The 21,222-nt window shown below is 40.2% G+C and overlaps 1 protein-coding gene across 1 annotated transcript in view; it reads right to left on the reverse strand.

The window, feature by feature from the left end:
- LOC101737806 (homeobox protein homothorax-like) overlaps positions 1 to 21,222 on the reverse strand; it is a gene marked incomplete at its 5' end in the record, with an annotated part of 369,054 nt that overhangs the window by 114,464 nt on the left and 233,368 nt on the right. The window contains 1 exon segment of the mRNA NM_001309564.1: positions 12,798 to 12,946. Coding sequence (NP_001296493.1) covers positions 12,798 to 12,946 — 149 coding nt within the window.

Consider the following 21,222-nt stretch of genomic DNA (forward strand, 5'->3'; position numbering starts at 1 on the left):
TTCACGGAATCTTTGAACATGATTTTGACCCCCTTCAAAACGTCGGATTAACTCGAAATTTGGTATACTTATTAAGGATCGATGAAAAATCAATATTTAAAAAAAATGAAAAAAAAATTTGAAAAAAATGATAATTAACTAAAAAATTAAAAAATATATATACAAGAATACTAACAAAATACGCTTTTATAGAAAATCCAACTAAAAAATTGAAAATAAATTTTAATAAATTTGAATTAAAAATAGTGTAAGAAAACATAATTTTACTGTAAAAAAGCGTGGGGTGCTTTTCAGGATATTAACAAAGCATAAAATACGTTAGTTATTTTAAACTATTATTTTCTAACTAAACTATTAAGAATTTAAATTTATTCAGTGTTTCACACGGGCCGCGTCGTATGCAAAACACAAAAGATATCCAATTTCATTGACTAGGCGCGCATAAATTGTAAGAGCTGCGTTCAATTAACTCGATAGTATTGAAAGCGGCTCGGAGCGATCATTTAGCTGGAAATCTTATTGGATCTCGTCCACTTTTGCTATTTTGTTCTTCGCGGAGGCGAAAAGAGGCAAAAAAATAACGGAGCTTGGGTCGGGGAGTTCTCACAATCTAGATATATGGGCGAGTTAAGATGCACATCTAAATAGCCTCTGCGGCCCTGGTACCTAACTTTAGATTACTTGCACCAACTTCTACCGACTTTGCCGGGGAAAATGCAAAGTTTTCCCCGTGTTAGGAAAAATTTCCGCTTGTAACCCATTCGGTTTGACTTGAATTTACTGCTCGAGTTCGGTGTTGCCTGAAAATCATATGTTTACGTGGAAAAACAAAAGTTTGTCACTTGTTAGTTTAGGATTGGATTATCCTATACTATTATATATTTGGTTATACGAAAGGAATTATGGACAATGAAAAAGGGTTTGCAACTTTGATTCAGTCGTAGTTAGTGGTAGATATGTATTATTATATTTGTAGATTCGTTTGTTTTTACACTTGTGTTATTTTTTAATGCCTTAAATGCGATGACGAATATACTTGTTTACTGGTTACAGGGGCCCATAGACATCACTAAGTGAATACTAAATCTAAATGAATCGGAACTAAAGACTGGTTCGCGGCAGAAACGGCAGAAACTCCTTCCGAATATCCCCCCCCCATACATTCACTAGAGAATTACGCATATTTTTGAGTTAGGGTATACATGTTCTTGTCTCAAGACTTTTGTCTGCATGAATAGCACAGTAACAGTTATTGTCCGAAGATTGATTGAAGGTTGTTGAATATGAAATCCTCCTAAAGCTGATCGCGAAGGGAACCGCGTGAAAAACCTAATCATAACCATATCCATTCACCTAGTTAAATTATGTTCGACTGAAAGTCCAAAACAGAAATGCTCAAGTTTGTTATTGACGGTTCGTGTCTCTGAGAGCTTTAAGTTGAAGGCTTTGTCGAGGGTCGAGACATTTCGTATTCATAACAAACATTTGAATCTATCGTATCTTCAACTGTCGACCGAGCAATAGCTAATGTTATTGTTTGGCCGACTTCACCAAAATAAGACGAGCATATCATGAACATAGTGAAAGTTAATTAAATATGGATTCATAAAAATTAGCACATTCGCTTTCAAATAAATAGAAAATCATTAAAGTTGTTTCACCTAGAAAAAGCATTCTGAGGTGACAAACATATTTTTTTTATTGCTTCACTTTATGGATGAGCTAACAGCCCACCTGGTGTTAAGTGGTTACTGGAGCCCATAGACATCTACAACGTAAATGCCGCCACCCATTTTGAGATATAAGTTCTAAGATCTCAATATAGTTACAGCGGCTGCTTCACTCTTCAAACCGAAACGCGTTACTGCTTCACGGCAGAAATAGGCAGGGCGGTGGTACTTACCCGTGCGGACTCAAAAGAGATCTTACCACCAGTAGTGTTAAAAGTTTTTCGTATATGCCAGCCCTGTACAATTCAGTCGCGTTCTTGCCTATGCGCCTTAAAAATCAATTCATCCTGAGCTATTTCAATTAAAAGCTTTTTAGACTTATAACGATATATGCCTAGCTTTAGTCGTCGCTAAGAAATACAAAGTTCCAACTTCTAATAGTCCTTGCACGAATGCACTCAATTCCAATATGACGTAAGAACGTGCTCGAGTCGGTCTGTATTAAAAAGATAAAAACAAAACTATTCGTTCGCCAAAAGACAATTCTTAATTACATATAAAGGTAAATAATAAATTTGCATTGGTCGTAGGTAGAATATATTTCATTTTAATTTAAAAACATTAAACTTAAGTTTGACATTAGAGATAAGGGCCGAGAAATGTCAGCTGTCATTAGGAACCATTTGCCAACGTCTTAATTAAATATTATGTACATGTAAAATTTTTGCTTGTTTGTTTCTTCGTTAACGGGTTGACATTTACAAGAATTGACCGTGTGCAGGTGTAAACTATTTATCTAAGAATGAAAACAACTGGCTTTAGATTAGTAATACGACTCTGTAAATAATTAATTACCAAAGTAAAAAAACATTTTAAAAGCAAGTTAGCGTTTGACAATTGACAGATACAATCAAATGACTTCTATTTTAAATACACATTCTCTTACACACGATGACAAATGACTATCGTCGCTTGAAAGTTAATAATGCCAGGCCATAGATAATAAATGAATATTAAAAAAAAAAGAATTTTTACCGCCATTTTTCTTAAGTCTAACAGCCTGGCCACGGGACATTCGCCGATGCGAATATTCGCGCGGTGCGAACGGCGAAGCGTCTAGCGACTAAAACAAGCGCATAGAAATGTACCTAACAAGCCACGCGCACCGGCGACCGGCGAAGCGACCGGCGAAATGTACCGAGCGAATCGCGCGATGCGGCGGGCGAGCAAAACAAATGCATGAATACGGACGGCGCGAGCCACGGAGTCGAGCGGTAGTCGCGGCGAATAGTGCAGTGATTAAATGAGTTTAGTTGTTTTCGCCGCGAAAAATTAACGCCGAAATTTTTATATTTTTTATTTATTTTTTATTTTATATTTTTAAAGTCGTCGTGGCCTAACGGACGTCCGGTGCAATCGTGTTGAGCGATGCACCGGTGTTCGAATATCAGGCGGGTACCAATTTTTGTAATGAAATACGTACTCAACAACACTCAACGTTCACGATTGATTTCCACGGTGAAGGAATAACATCGTGTGATAAAAATGAAATCTTCAAAATAATAATTTGCGTAATTACTGGTGGTAGGACCTCTTGTGAGTCTACACGGGTGGGTACTACCACCCTGCCTATTTCTGCCGTGAAGTAGTAATGCGTTTCGGTTTGAAGGGTGAGGCAGCCATTATAACTATACTTGAGACCTTAGAACTTATATCTCAAGGTGGGTGGCGCATTTACGTTGTGGATGTCTATGGGCTCCAGTAACCACTTAACACAAGGTGGGCTGTGAGCTCGTCCACCCATCTAAGCAATAAAAAAATAAAATAGCTGAAATACTAGCTAGACCAGCTATTTGGAAGTCTAGCCACCCAAAGTATTTCTCGTACTTCTTGTGGAATTCTCCATCTATAGGTATACTCCGATTCTTATTCAAATCATGTACTTCACAATCTTTTCCAAATAATAGGTCCTGAACCAAAAAACTATTAATTTGTAAGCAATATCGAGATAATTTCGATATAGACATTTCGCTGTCGGACTTCCTTACTAGTCGCGGCGGCGAACGTGAGTACCCGTGGCCTGCAAACGGTGCTGCGCGAATGGTCGCCTCGCCCACCGCTTCGCTGTTCGCACCGCCGATCCCCGTGGCCAGGCCGTAAAGACTGTAGTTTCTAATATGAGATTATTTAGCAGTTGTGCCATCTCAGCTGAGCGGCAGAATTATCTAGAAAGATGGTAACTCATTGTGTGGGCTTACAAGCAGTCCTATCATTAAAAAAAAAGGTGCGTATACTTATGTACGCGCGTAAGAAGTTATACTTTATTTTTATTATATTTATTTCTTTTTTTTTAATATTAAATAATTAATAATAAATATTTAACGTTAATAATTTAATAATATTTAGTATGAATTATATTAAATAATAATTTTGTCATTTATATTACTAAATAATACATACGGATAGCTAACCTCAATTGTATTGGAGCATTTGTGGGCAACTTCATTTCTGTTAATTTTGTGTCACGCCCATCGTAAAATTTCACTCTCATCAATTTTTCATAACGCGCCTAAAGAAGTATAACTTCAAAATATATATATAAAAAATGGGTAATAATCAATCGTCAATCAATCCTCAGCAAATCAAAAGGTTCGGTCATCGCGAATCGACCTGAATTTAGAGATGGCGGCTCCATCTTATCTCTTACGTGGCTGCAGCGCACATATCTTTATATAACACTATATTAAGCCATAACTTACGTTAGCAATATAAGAAGGAGCCCCGAGTAGGTAGCGCTGGTTTGATTAATGTATTCGAAGATCTCGAGCCGGTATCAAGTACCCCGCCAAATCTAGGGGTATATTAAAAATACGATATTACGCACCACCTGCAACATCTCAAGCCGGCTTAGCGAAGATATATCGTTACCGTTACGGAGTTTCAATTTTATTCCATTATTTTTCTTTACAAAACATTGTATTTTCATTGTATCCGCGTTCGTTTGATGACGTGAGTCTGTTTTAACGCTCTCAATAATATTACTTTTCGGCATCTAAAAGTTTCTTTATATTAAAACTGATGCGTTAGAAAACTCCGAATTCGAATTCAAAATCAGTTCTGTGAGTTTCGATGTCATGTAACATATTTGTTATTGGAAAGTAAACTCTGAAACCGATTCTAAAAAAGCCACAATCTTAAGAAAAAAAAATAGAAGATTGTTTATGAAATCGACGTTCACAGATTTTTTTAATGATTTTGTAATTTCACCGAAAAATCATCATATATTTACCTCAAATCGTGATATACAATCTTTACAAAAATAAAAGTATGTGTTAAATGTGTGCGCATATTATAGTCACGCGCTAAAAATATCGATTTGTCTTGCGAGATGCGCTAGCGGGGATTAATTACAAAAAAAACGATAGCAAATTATTAATTTGAACACAATATTATCTAGATGCCGATGATATAGCCGATTCATACAATACACAATATAATATTGGTAATTATTGATTACAAAAATTTAATTTCTATATTATTTCTTTCGATTTCAACATTACATAAACCAACAAAATTATCATTTATCCTCTTTGGTCCGTTCGCAATCTTCGCGAAACACTGCGCCGGTAATAATAACGCTAGTTAGCATCGAACAAGCGTAGCGTGATGACGCAACATGATCATAAAGTACTAGGGCAGCATAGAACACAGGAGGTCGCTACAGGAATTCCTAGAGAGCTGGTATTGAGTTACGTGCCTATCGAGTTCCCTTTGAGAACGACCGCCGGTAAAATCGTTTTATCCGAGGATATATTGTAATACCAGATACACGAACGATAATCCGAGATAATCTCAGATAACTTTATTGAAAATAGAATTTAAAATGTCCGTAATGTTGTTGGGACGCGTTCTGCACGATAACGTAAGTATTCCGTGATAACAGAATAAGGGTGGCGCGTCATTTGTATGTTCGATTGATGATCTTTACGCCATTTTTTACCCACAAAAAAATTGTTTCTCAATTTTCCCAATTTCAGCGTCGCGCTGAAATCACAAGGCCCCTTATTTAATGCGAAGGGTACACCGTAAGTTTTACTTTTAGACGGCGAGGGCAAATTGCAGGCGAATCCAGCTGTATGAGAATTTATTAATATTGGGAAAGCGTTGGACGCAGGGAGGGCGAAATTAACCCTCGGAAAGGTTTATTCTGGTTTCGTAACTATAATAAACGGTCATTTATGAGTTGACAATGTGGAAGGTTTTTGCTTCGTCTACAATTGGCTGAGGACGGACAACTAATTGGATGAATAAAATGATGGAACTGATGCCTGTAACTCTGATTGATAAGACAGCACGTGGTCAACATATGCTGAAATGGATGTCGAGTTAGTCGCACAAGAAAAGCCAGACTCAGAACAAATGTTTGTTTTTGGTTTAAGCGCAAAAATGTTTTTTTCGCGTCAAAAGGCTTACCTACATCACTGTACTTAGGGGTTTGAAAGAGAAAAAAAAACCGCTAAACCGGTATTCAAATTTCAATTCGCCGATTCAAGGAGCGATATCGTGCGTCAGTTCCGTCTCCTTCTAACTTCGGTAACGGCACAACGACGTCATCTCACCTCCACATTCTATTTCCTGCAGATTTCCGGCGGTCCGGTTTAACGTCGCCGACTTAAAAAGTGGGTAGTTTTCGGAAATCTGGCCAACGGACCGCCGGAAATGATTTCTGTCGTCGGCTCCGCGGGATGCCTTCACGGATGTTTTCGAGATCCCCGTTTATTGTACGTGAGCTGTATACGTTTTCGTGAAACATGCATTTTCTGGTGCGACACTACATTGCAATGAATAGATAGCTGCTTCATTTTCGCAAACCTCTTCCGGGTGCTGGGAGTGAAGTGCTTAAAAACATTCGCGTATATTTAATCTATATATCTTGCTTATTTAGCTTTTCTCTTTTTTCCTACCTAAGCTGATAGATAGCCTTGAGAGGCTATTTCAGTGTAACCTTAACTAGTAGGTGAGCTCACGGGGCTCAAACCGGAGTGATGCTAACACTGACCCTAGCAAGAGCAGTCCTTCGCAGAATCTACCGGATCGGATCGGAAACGCGACCCACTGAGAAGATTCGGCGAGAAGCCCAGTGGGCTGTGTCTATGGGTTAATTCACTCGTCGAGCCCTTCGTCGCAAGTGACGTGTTCGACGAGGACGGTTACCGGTGCTTGTGGTACCTAAAAGCACCGTTAATGTATCGGGAGGATCCGTAATGACGTGAATATTTAACACTGAGCATTGGACGTATAGAAAAAACATTTTTCGTTTTCATCTACAGAAAGGTTTACACAACTATAATAATATAATATGAATATATAACTATCCTTCCACTGTTACATTTTTAATTAAAATGTATTTATCTCAGTGTCACATTTTTCATTTAGATCATCAATAATGCATGCCATCGACCGCCTGCGATTGGAGGAGGCATCAAAAGACGGTAGTTGTGCACGTAGTCCAAACGAAAACATTTATATTGAAGGAGAACAAAAGCTAATATGCTCGGTTAATTAATACCCGGTTATCCGATATCGAGGGCCCTGATGGAAGGGTTGCGATGTTTGCCCGGGCGGTCGGCTTCCAACTAGATTATGCACAAGTTTGCTTAGGACACTCGACACTTTCCCACGCAGAAGCTTTGGCAAATGTAGTTGTGGTCGCAAAAACAGCTCACGGAACTTTTCGAACTTTTTTTTTGTAACTTTCATTGGAGACGATACGTTTTGATTGTACTACGTAAAATTAGATATCAGGATAATAGTTTACATTATTCTTTTAATTCTTTACCTCAGTGTGATTATGACTATATCAGCCATTTTCGAACGTAGATAAAATTTTCCGTCTACGGACTACAATTGAGTAAAGGCGTTCCCGCTGTCTATGATCTCTGGTAGCCGCTTAATGTCTAACGGGTCGTGAGCTCATCTACCGATCTATTTCAACTTCAACGTAAAAACCAGCAAAGCATTAAATTATTAATAGAATTACTCGGTCTTATTGATATTTTATAATAAACATTATACGCGGTTACTTAATTAATTTGAAGCCGTTCATTACATTCCTACGTAGCTTATAATTATTGAATAATTAATATTTGCATAACGGTTACAAGAAAACGATGACAAGGTTAATGACCAAGTAAACATGTCAATCAACTGTGAATTTAGCATTTCAATGTCGTCGCCGTGTTTGTTTATTGGTTAAGAACTGGATACTTGGTTATAGGTGGTTAGGCGTCAGATATAGGCACAGGTGGGCATCACGAATCCGCCTACATCTGCCGTGAAGCAGTAATGCGTTTCGGTTTGAAGGGCCTTAGAATTAATGTCTCAAGATGTGTGCCGGAATTTACGTTGTAGACTTAACACTTAACACCAGGCGAGCTCGTCAGCCCGTCTGAGCAAAACACCAAAAAAACACCTAAACTCTATATTTTCGCATTCGATTTTTGGACAACACTAATGGCAGGGTCAGCGCACCCTCCCTCCCTCTGAGGAGGGTCGTTAAGATAACGTATCTCTCTCGGAGTGGACACCGGCTCGGTTACTTGCCGAAACACGATTTGCTTTCGCCAAGATACACTATAGAGTATGTATGACAGTGATAAAAACCTAGACGAGTGTAATATTTTTGGTTTGCGTTAAATATTCAATTGTAACGACGGTTGAAAAGTCATTTGGTTTTAGAGTAATTTCCGTTAACACGCAACATTTATCTTATTATAATAATAATTAAAGGTCCGTTTTATTTGGTGTTTAGTATCAATAATTCGAAGTTTTAATTGAACTTCAATTATGTTTTATTATTTACTAGCTGACCCGGCAGACTTCGTAGAGACTCAATCGATAAATAAAAGTCCTAAACTTTTGTATAAAATAAATTTAAAACAAACAAACGGAATCCGTCCAACGGGGGACACATCAAAGGATAAACAAAATTGTTATTTTTAATTAATTCCTCAGCTTGTAAAGTGTTGCTGAAAATTTCGGTTTTAACTATTCCATTACTATCGTGAACCTACACAATTATAAACTATAAATGACACAGATTTATTGGCGATACACGCGTGCAACCTGCCTTTCGTTGATGGTAATATACCAACAACCTTCCTCGAAGTGTGGACAGTGACTCTTTTTTTTTTTTTATTGCCTTTGTAGGCAGACGAGCATACGGCCCACCTGATGGGGAGTGGTTACCGTCGCCCATGGACTTCAGCAATGCCAAGGACAGAGCCAAGCCGCTGCCTACCGCTTAATACTCTTCACAAGCCTCGTTTGAAGAAGGACATGTCATAGCGCTCGGGAAACACCTTGGAGGGGAGTTCATTCCATAGCCGGATGGTACGTGGCAAAAAAGATCTCTGGAAACGCAATGTGGATGACCGCAGTGGCTCCAGGTAGTATGGATGAATTCTACTCTGATGGCGGGCGGTGCGATGGTAAAAACGAGACGTTGGTATCATCTCGAACAATTCCTCAGAGCATTCCCCATGGAACATGCGGTACAAAATACAGAGGGAACCGAAGTCCCTCCGCATACCCACGACTGCACTACACACGACAATGCAAAGATTGCTCGAATAGAAAACAAACAAACGATGCTACGAAATTTAATTACCAGATGTCTATTAAATTATAAGTATCCAAATGAGCCATTTTATCTAACGCATCACATGAATTTTAACCGACTTTTTAAAAGGAGGTTATCAATTCGAAGAGATGTTGCCTTTTTAGCTGTATTTCTCCGTGAGAACTAAATCGATTATGTATATATATTCAATATTAAAAAAAAATATATATGTAAATAAGGAAATGCTGTTCGTTGGTAGTCGCATCGCTTGAGGACGGCTCGTTTCGGCTGTTTTGGTCTTTCTCTCCTCCTCCTCCTTGCGTCGATAATCCTCAATGCTGAGGGTCGTGACCTCCTCTAATAACTTTCTCCTGCATTATCCTGCGCCATTCCTGCCTGTCCTCGGCTGTGTGGATAGCAACGTGGAATGAGGTATTTAAATGTTTTTAATTTAATAATTTGGTGTTTAAAGGTTCGTAATAGTTCAAATGAAGCTCACAGGACAAAGTCTGTCGAGGCAGCTAGTACTATGCTATTTTAATCATTTGTATAACAAAACCGCTCTCGTCTGATCTCTTGTTATTGATTTCTGGATTTCTACAAACCGAATACGGGCGTATCAATATAATTGGATGTCGGAATGCAAGATCGAGCCAGTCCTGTCCGAAGAGGAAAACGCGATTTCTTTGCTAAAAAAAAATTGGCTGGAGTCTAGTAACGATCTGCTGAGTTTCAATTCAGTGTTTATGATTTTTAGAACGGTTTGAGCTGAATAAACGAGATCACCTGGAGTTAGGCTGGATTTCATGTCCCTAGCTTGAGCTTAAAGTGAGTTAAATTGTTTGTATAGTAGGGCTGTTTCACCCTTTAGACCCTAATTCTTGCTCACAAGGTATGTCGTACTACTATGCAGTTCAGTTGAGACTACGACCTCACGTCTCGTCATATTCATGTTGTGACGCCCATAGGTCAATTGTCATGGAGCACCAAGCCGCAAAGAAAACTCAACAGCCACTTTCGGATCATAGGGAAATCTTCCATTATCTTCAGAAACAATAACTTCAGAATTATTCCGATTCTTGATAAAATAATACATATCGCATAACACAGTTCCGAATCTCTCACACGCATATGAAATTCAAACGCGTAGTAAGTGCAGGGAAACGGGCTTGTTTTAAAATTCAAAACGTCCACTCCCGGAATGGACCGTACAGATTGTAACCAATATTGCGGAGAGCGCGCTGAATTTAAATTCCACAATCACAACGATTCGACAGAGCGTGCTCCGGAATCGATTCCCGAGCCGCACTGGCTCCGATACGGCCCTAGCAGTAATCGCGGATCAATCGTTCACAATTCAACTGTAATATTGTTTGTGGTCAAGGACTCGAATGCGGCACCGTGCGTCCCGCGCCCGGCCAGGTGACGGCGCCTGTCACCGAGCGCCATCCAATTTCCCGCGAAGCGTAATCGAATGTATATTTCAAACGTCACGTTGACAGCTGTGCAGTTGCCGCGCGAAATGTGGGTCGAATGCTCTTTCTGCCACAATCCCGTAATATTCCGCGACCGCATTTTGACGCCCGATCCGTGCGGGCTGTAGGTAACCGAATTGATTCGTTCGTTCGATGCATTAAAGAGCGTTCCCGTGGCCGGAACCGTTGCCCGGGGAGCCCGTAATGAAAGCACTTAGCGCTAAGCGGAGCAATTATAAGTAATTTGAAGCGCTCGTAATGGACGAGGACAGCGACCGGCAAAAACGCGCGAAACGAAACGCTAAAAGCTTCCTAATTCGATTCGAGGACGGTTAGTCTTTTTAAATTTCGAATAGCGAAGAGATTCGAGATTGAAATTTTCGAAAACGAAACGTTCTTCCATTGCAACGGTAACTTGAAATTGTTCGGCGCCATTAACGAAAACTCCTGTGTATGAGTGGACAAATGAATATTGTTTCTCCCGTACTCTGACCCGTTCTGTATAAATTCATCGTTGTTTCATTAGAAAAACCACGATTCGTACGTTCGCTCACGTATTTCGCAGTCATAAAGAATGTGGGATTCGAATGAAACAGAAAATGGCGAGGGGCTCAGGCGACTTCGGAGCGTCACCTGAACAGCGCTGAGCTTCTTCGGGGCCGGGTGATTTATGGGCGCGGATCCGGACCGGTAATGAAATTGCGCCCCCCCCCCGCCCCTCCTCGCCCCTGCCACGGCCCCCGCGCCGCGCCTCGACAGATCCCATTCTAGAAATTACTACGCAACACTGGGCCCTGCACTTACAACTGTCGAGACAGCTTGATACACCCATTTACATTTAGTTTTCTGAATAAATTCACAGAAGAATACCGATATAACAGATTTAATTTTGTTATTACAATGAGTTCTCGGATGTTCCGCAAGTGTTACTAGCGTAAATAAAACATTAGTTCATATTGCGACTTGTTCATTTTATCATAATAATTCTACACTTACTTAGATCCGTTTGTCTGAATACGTAAGCTAATAAAGACTAGGTGATGGACACACAAGCGAGTTCACCGACCACTGAGCAGTTACCTACTTACACTACAATATTAATAGCACATTCGAATATGATGAGGTCAAAACCTCAAAAATTTTGATTTTCATAGGAAGACGGTTATCCGATCTTAACACTAGAGCTAGTGGTGGCTCTCTATCTGAAGTAGGCAAGACGGGCGTTACCAAATAGCGGAGCGCCCCCAGTGAAGGATATAAAAATGCTGACATAATTTTAAGGTGACCCGTTCAGAGAACAACCTCCGCGGAAACACAAAAAAAACAACCACAATTATTTAAAACGGTTGGTAACACGTGTAAAGTCGACGCACAATACTATTGTTCCCGGGATCGGGATTTAATTGGAAAACGTTCCGGCGCCGGTCCGTGGCCGCGACGGAACCGCGACCGGCTACAGTTCGGACGTTCCGATACGACGACCGGTGCCTTTGTGACCGTACCAACGTTTAATTCACACACTATCATTCTGCTAACTGCACACGTTGTTAACTAAAAACCAATAAGTTTTGTTTGCTAGAATGTACGCTTATTCGCCTCTTTTTTTTATAGCTTATATGGGTGTACGCGCTCACAGCCCACCTCTTGTTAAGTGGTTACTGGAACCCATAGACATCTACAACGTAAATGCGCCACCCACCACGAGATAAGTCTAAGGTCTCAAGTATAGTTACAACGGCTGCCACACCCTTCAAGCCGAAACGCATTACTGCTTCACGGTAGAAATAGGCAGGGTGGTGGTACCGTGCGGACTCTCAAGAGGTCCTACTACCAGTAACCTCTAGCATGAAGTTCACATTGTGTCTAAAGACTCCGAGAACCGTTAACTTTCAGCTCGGGTATTAGGTCGAGTTGTTGACTAATGCATTTTTTTTAATGCCCTTGTAGGCAGACGAGCGTAGCCAGGAGTAGAGTCAAGCCGCTGCCTACCGAGACCTATTCTTCATGTTTGACAGCAGATAGGAGACCTACCGTTAAATGTTGGAAGAGCCACGCTCTCAGGATATTTGTGGCGACCTTCGGGAAGATTCCGCGCTTCTTCTGGTTCTTTTTACCGTTCGTGTCATCGTCTTCCTCGCCCGTACCCTCCCCGGAGCCGATGCTGGCGTTACTCGCGTCACCTGATCAAAACAAAAAGCTTTGAGAACTTAGGAAGCAAAGGGCGAGATCCTCTTGAATAAATTGTTTTATTCATTTAGATTTGCCGAGCAGACGAGCCCGTAGCTTTTCTGAGGATAAACTCTAACCTGGAGACTTCTGAGTTAATAACGCCGCACTTAATATACAATAATATACTTTTACTGGTGGTAGGACCTCTTATGAGTACGCGCGAGTAGGTACCATCACCCTGCCTATGTCTGCCGTGAAGCAGTAATGCGTTTCGGTTTGAAGGGTGGGGCAGCCGTTGCAACTATACTGAAACCTTAGAACTAATATCTCAAGGTGGGTGGCGCATTTACGTCGTAGATGTCTACGGGCCCCAGTAACCACTTAGCACCAGGTGGGCTGTGAGCTCGTTCACCCATCTAAGCAATAAAAAAAATTAAAAAAAAGTTGATCTTTGAAGAATCATGTCAATACTACCCATCAAGAACGTGATATTGTTAAAGACCAAAAAAGGTTAGTAATGCGGTATCAACCTGTGGATTTAAGTATATCTAAACATTCATAGCGTCACATTAATATAATGGAAAACTCTCATTTTTCTGATTGTATTTTTGTACCACGATTAGGACGTGATGTGGATTTTTGAAGTCGTATTGCTTGCATCGTCTATTGTGTCCCGGAATACCTTTGAGACATCGACCTCATATATCAGAAAGGATGGCGCCATTCACGTTTTGTATGAACCGTAAATTCGTCGGCCCATGGACAGACAGTTAAAAAGAAACTAGCTAAAATCGCAGACACAGAAACTATACCGAGAGCTGTGCTTCGAAGGCGTTCAGAAATTTAATAAAAATGTAGCTTAAATTACAAAACAAGAATACAAAACGTTAAATTCATTTATAATTTATCACCAGACATCATCTCGGTTGCGTAGCGCATAAAGCTAATTACACACAATCGGAACGGCGTGCTAATTGCGACACGCACTTCTAAACGGTACGTGTGCGCGGAGCCTTATCTGCGCGCGACTTGAATACGGAGCAGGCAGAGTTATGGCGCTGTGATTGGCTCGTTCCTAACCGCGACGTTCTTATGGTTCAGACCAGTGGTTCCTAAGCTTGCCGATACGGATTCAAACGCAGACCCAGTGATTCCTAAGCTTGCCGATACGGATTCAAACGCAGACCCCGAGTGTAGATTGAGCCTTTCGACCAACAATATGTCCGGTCATCGTTCTCGTCGAACCCGACGCTTGCGACGAAGGCCTCGACGAGTAAATTAACCCTCAGACACAGCCCACTGAGTTTCTCGCCGGATCTTCTCAGTGGGTCGCGTTTCCGATCCGGTGGTAGATTCTGCGAAGCACTGCTCTTGCCAGGGCCAGTGTTAGCAACACTCCGGTTTGAGCCTTGTGAGCTCACCTACACGTTAGGGTGAAGCTGAAATAGCCTCTCAAGGCTATCAGCGTATGTAAAAAACAAAAAACCATCAGGTCGGACGCATGCCACATGTGTCGACATCTAGATGTCGTCGTGGCTTAAAGGATAAAACGTCCGGTCCATTCGAGCGATGCACCTTAAAACTCACATCTCAAGGTAGGTGGCGTCATTTACCCTGTAGATGTCTATGAGCTCCGGTAATCACTTAACATCAGGTGGGTTCTGAGCTCGTCTCTAATTTCAAACAAAAGACGAAACGTCACTGGCGCCCCCTTCAAATTTAACAACACTGATATATCCGTGGGCCCCATAAAGTGTACTGAGTCCCGCTCTGTAGTAAATCCCGGCAGAATAAGATGTCCCTGAGATTTCTAGATTATCCATTCTAAAGATCAGATATGGAAGTTAAATGAAAACGCTCACAAACGTGTATTTGTGTGAGCGTTTGTACGTACGTGCTATCTGTGTTTTAATTGACTCTGTGTACTAAAAACTGTTTTGACCTGGATGACGTATGACATTTATGAGACAACTAGCCGTACTCGCCCGCTTTTCTGGGCATTTAAAATTACCATTATTATTTATTGTCATTATAATTAGGGAGTCCAACACTCATATAGCCTATTAGCCTATCCATTAAGTACACGTATTTTCTACATGGATACCAAGTTTCAAGTCAATCGGATGCAAAGTTCAATAGTTATAACGGATAATCCGTAAAAACTACTGTAGATTTATAAAATAATAAGTAGTATAGATTTTGAAATTATTTCTCATGTCATTATTTTTATTTTTTATTGCTTAGGTGGATGGACGAGCTCACAGCCCACCTGGTGTTAAGTGGTTACTGGAGCCCATAGACATCTACAACGTACATGCGCCACCCACCTCGAGATATAAGTTCTAAGATCTTAGTATAGTTACAACGGCTACCCCACCCTTCGAACCGAAACGCATTACTGCTTCACGACGGAAATAGGCGGGGTGGTGGTACCTACCCGTGTGGACTCCCAAGAGGTCCTACCACCAGTAACAATTATCAGATCAGAATTTGTATTGTGAGTACTAATCTTCGTGAGACTAGTTTTAATTATTTAATTTATTGTTAAAAGTAATGTTTAAAGTTTAAGAAAGAGTTTAAGACGGAATCGTATCTGTGCTGGATGTCGTCTTATCTTATAGTGCGTTCCAATCTAAATGACGCAGTACGGAGTAGACCTGAATGTCTACATATAGAATCATTTAATCGCATTCTCTGTGCTTATCCTAATATCATTAAAGAAACAATTGTCGAAATCTAAAATATGCACAACGAATCTCACAGCTAAGCTCCGATGAAATAACAACAAAAATGGGATTTTATTGGTAGTTGGACCTCTTGTGAGTCCGCGCGGGTAGGTACCACCGCCCTGGCCTATTTCTACAGTGAAGCAGTAATGCGTTTCGGTTTGAAGGACAGGGCAGCCGTTGTAACTACTATACTGCGATCTTAGAACTTATTACTCAAGGTGGGTGGCGCATTTGCGTCGTGGATGTCTATGCGCTCCAGTAACCACTTAACACCAGGTGAGCTGTGAGCTCGTCCAACCATATCTATCTATCTATATATATAAAAATGAATTGCTGTTCGTTAGTCTCGCTAAAACTCGACTAGCTGGACCGATTTGGCTAATTTTGGTCTTGAATTATTTTTGGAAGTCCAGAGAAGGTTTAAAAGGTAAATAAATTTGAAAATGCTCGGAATTAAATAAAAATAACAATTTTGTTTTTCCTTTGATCTGTACCCGTCGGATTCCTCTTGTTTGTTTTAAGTTTATTTTATACAAAAGTTTAGGTCTTTTATTTCTCGATTGAGGCATTGCGACGTCTGCCCAGTCAGCTAGTATGCAATAAAAAATAAATAAATAAATTTAGAGGGAAAAAAAAACAATGTCAGAGTGTCGGAGTTAATAATTCAGTAAGTTTCCTTGCATCTTACTCGGCGGGTACGAGCAGGCCGGCGCGGCAAGCTAACGCGAACACGATAAACAAATTAGCGTGCACTGAGCCGTATCAAAAATTCATCGCTACACGAACAAATCGAATCAGTACGTAGTTCGAGCATCTCTCACTCTCTGTCTGTTCTGTAATCCTGGTAGCCTGTACGACTTTAAAAATGTATATCCGCACTTACTTAAGACGAAAGCAATCGCAGTCCTAATTTCGAGAGAAAACTCACGATTTTTTCAAGGAAAGCTAACTGATATGAGTGATTATAAGATTTTTTGTGAAATAATTTGAAATTAATAATGCGCTGACAGAGATGCATCAAAAATAAACATAAAAAATGACGTTTAACTTTCTGTATACTAAGCGACAATTTCGTAGGTAAAATATCTATATATTAATACGTGAAGCAAAAACTTTGTATCCCTTTTTACGAAAATTGCGCGGACGGAGGAGTATGAAATTTTCCACACTTGTAGAGAATATAGAGAAGAAGTGCACAATGCTAATTTTTTTTTTAAATAATGCATAAAAGATACATTAAATCAATAAAGAAAAAAATACACACACTACCATGTATTTGACACACACACATATACTCTTTATTTATTGTCAAACTTTTGTTATTGCTTAAAGTCTGTAGTCAAATTAAGAATAGGTTAGTATCGTTTATCTTTAATATTACGAGTATTTGTCTATAGTGTAGTCTTGGTGAAATCTGTAACAATAGGACCATAATAATGTTGAAACTTATAACTTCAATTAATTATAGTCGAATTTCGACTACTGCGGGACCACTAGTAATTTGTAAAATGACATTTAAATCATTAAAATATTCATAGTAGTAAAACGAATACGTCAAGTTTGTAGCGTTATCGATAAAGCATTGAACTCGGTGGAGAGCAGTGGCTGCGTATCTCATTCGACCGGTGGCATGCACATTGTGATGGTAATGGGGGCAAAGTAATAAAATTACTCTTAGGCCATTACCCGCCGCCCTAACAGTTGCATCCCTCGATACAGGGCGTTATAAAACGCAATAAAACAGTTTGAAATTTGACGAAAACGGCAGGATTATTGTCTGTGTAATTGTTTTACGTGAGTCGTGACTTGTCGTCTGAATTTACTGCTTTTAAATCTGTTTCGTTTGGATTGCTTTTTTAACAGGCGCGCCGGTCGTCAGAGATTTAAATAAACGCTTAAGCACGGATTGAAATCGGATAGCAATTTACTGGTGGTAGGACCTCTTGTGAGTCCGCCCGGGTAGGTACCACCACCTTGCCTATTTCTGCCGTGAAGCAGTAATGCGTTTCGGCTTGAAGGGTGGGGCAGCCGTTGTAACTATACTAAGACCTTAGAACTTAAGATATAAGTTAATCTCAAGATGGGTGGCACATTTACGTTGTAGATGTCTATGGGCTCCAGTAACCGCCTAACACCAGGTGGGCTGTGAGCTCGTTCACCCATCTAAGCAATAAAAAAATAAAAAAACAAAAATCAGATACATGTTATTTAAAGAACCGAACTTGGTATCCTTAAGTAAGGTAAGAACCGAACTTGCTATCCATGACCCTTATGTATTCACTATCGCGCACATACGTTGACAGAACCAAGACTCCATCTTGCCAAACCCGTTAAAATCACAGTCTAAGCATTCAGCAGAAAGGACGAAAGTTTATCAGGAAAATCACCCTGTACGAACTCGCAACCGTGCAAAATCAGAGAGTGCAGTTGTGTGATGCAACATTGTAATCCCCTAATTCATCTTAGTCCCACGCACACAGCCACCCCACCCCTATTGTTCGCTAATACACCCCCAAATGAATGTATACAAACATAGATTCGTGCGAAAAGTCAAGAGATGCAGTTAAATTAACTTAATGTAATCGAATTCGGTGTTACGATCGCTTCAGGAGAATCGGCTGGTTTACAAGTTTTCGTTTTTTTTTATTCCTAGTATAAGTTTTTAATCCCGATCATAAAAAATATTCTTTTTTACAAAAAAATTACAATTGAATGATACTTTAATCTTGGAGATGATTTTAGTTAGATTAATTGTAATATCATCTATTTGTACAGTTTTAGTATTGCGTACTTACGAAGCAATTTTAAGTCTTATACCCAAACTTTTGTAATTAAAACAAAAACAAAAATAATTTTGCTTGCTTCTTATCAATATTAGCCGATCTGTCTATAAACTTTTTCAATTCAAGGTAAATTGCATTACCCACCTTGAGAAATAAGGACCTAATTGCGTTTTCCTCAACAGTTTGGTTCGAGTTAACTAATATCACGATCGAGTCAATAAAATTATGGTGCACGACCGCAACATTGTTGGCAAGGTTAACAGCCATTGAGACCGCAAACAGCACACATGTCTAATCCACTCACAGCGTCACTATATCCTTCATGCTTAAGAATAAGAACCCATGAATCCTTAATGGATTTTTTAATGACATTTATTTTTTGGTTTTCTGTTACATAAAATATTTGGCTTTTCACTGAACCACTGAGGGAACTAAAGGATGACAACTCGAAGAAACCGTAAGTGAAATCCAACGCATATCCCCTCATGCAGCAAATGCAAATATTTTCGCTAATTAATAAACCAAATTCTCGGAGGCGCTGTAATGTCTGCATATTCATGGCTTCAATTATGAACAAAGCGAATACGCCATAAGCAGCGAAACAGCTCATTAGACGTGATCTGCATGGTGTTTGCTCCCATGGCGTTTGTAAGCCGATTGGCAGTAACCCGACACCGAATCCTGGACCCTCGTGTGAGGGCACGCGTGCTGAACGGAGGGGACCGCGTCGTTGTGCGGTTAGGGCCTTTCAAATGGGAACTTTGCGATAGTGCTCCGCGATATCGGTTTGTTTTGTAGTGGTTTTTGTTTTGTCGATTCTTAAGGGAGACACGGATCTTTCTGGCAGCGTTTCCACTATGAAACCAATTTAGGTAGATCGTAATTTTTCTGTCTGATGTGATGAGATGTTAGAGTTATCTAGTGTTTTTTAAAACTTTTACTCTAATTTGGGTATGAACCGAGTCAGTGAGCAGTGAGAATGGGCCATGCTCTAGGTATATTTTAAAACAGATGTCTAATTACAATTATAATCACAGTATTTGGTGCTTTAACCTTTTTTAACTGTAATAAGTCTTTTGTACATGTGTTTGTCACTAAACGACTGAACCGATTTTGTTGATTTTTGTGTCTTTACATAGGACTTTATTAGTTTAGATACACAATTGAACCTGTCATGTGACATTTCAGTCGGGTACTGGGTTTAGTTTACATTCAGAGCAGGCCATCACCGGCTGGTAATACGTATGAATTTTACGGCGATGCATTAATGTAATGACTATTCTTCTAATCAGACAGCTTCGCATAAGAAACGAACCGTTCGACAGTTTCAAGTGCTGTTGTCCATTTACCCTAAAATACGGGGCATTAGCAATGTAGAAAACTGTAAAATGAGTAATATAAGGGAAGCTATGTTCCTTACCAATGATCCTTCTCGCGATTTCGGCAGGCCAAACTACAAAAACAATCATATCGCAACGAAAAGCTTGCGAACTGAACATTTTCGAAACATCTCATGTACCACACAATTCACATCATTAGGCTCATACAAAAGCCTGTTTTAAGAACGGCCTCGTGCTCTGCCACTGACACCGCACTCCTGAGAGATTTATCGTGCTCCCCGACATTAGTGCAGGGAGTAGACTGCAGGCCCTATCGAGTTACGCCAATCAACTGGAAGCGACGCCAGTGATGACCTTTATATATCGATATTTTAATAGTTTCTTAGGGATCTGGCATGACATCATGTGTTTTGCCAGTCACTTTATACGGACCTCTTGTGAGACCGCGCGGGTAGGTACCACCACCCTGCCTATTTCTGCTGTGAAGCAGTAATGCGTTTCGGTTTGTAGGGTGGGGCAGCCGTTGTAACTATACTTGAGACCATAGAACTTATATCTCAAGGTGGGTGGCGCATTTACGTCGTAGATGTCTATGGGCACCAGTAACCACTTCACACCAGGTGGGCTGTGAGCTCGTCCACACATCTAAGCAATAAAAAAAAAAAAAAAGCTCACTCGCGCCGAAATAAGTTCTGTGTAGCCAGGATCCGAGAGTTGTGTACAAGAAAATAGTGAATAAGGATCAGGTTTGTCGAGAAAAAGCTACATTCTAACTACTTCCCCGCAAAATGTCTAGCACAGACAAAATGTGAGAGCACGTTAATTTTGGTACCAATTTTCAGATTATCTTACACAACAATGGATTAGGTACTTCCTAATCTGATGGTGTGCGACTCCATCATCTTCAGCAGCAATGTCTTTACTTTCTCTTACATCTTCAAGTAAGGTTGCCACATATACTCTGTACGGAAACTGTCAACGAGATTAAACTACAAGATGAATATTCCACCGTCCTTATACGGGCGGGAGAAAAGATAAATAATAATTTGTTGAGAAGCAGATGATTCTACAATATGGCGGCCTGTATAATTGTTAATTTATCGATGATGACAAACCGTGCGACTCCGGTGTCGATGGTTTCGAGATGGGACCCCGTCCCTACAGGGCGACAGGCACGGTGTCGTAATGCGCTCGGCAATTTGATGGATTGGCTTCTTTGCAGTCCCTATTTGCAAACGCCCTTATCTGGACCAGGGGGAGGGGGCTAATTAAACCCACCACCCGAGTACAGGGGACACTTTTAATGCAATTGTTTTTTTTTAATCGTAAAATGGTGAGGAGAGAAAACTGTTGATATATTTATGTGTGTATATTCTAAGCGTTCAATTTGAATTGAAATGTCATCTATCTCTACTGCGAAGCAATTAGATTTTAT

The sequence above is a fragment of the Bombyx mori genome, chromosome 25 (assembly GCF_030269925.1).
Source record: "Bombyx mori chromosome 25, ASM3026992v2".
In the NCBI taxonomy this organism is placed as follows: Eukaryota; Metazoa; Arthropoda; class Insecta; order Lepidoptera; family Bombycidae; genus Bombyx; species Bombyx mori.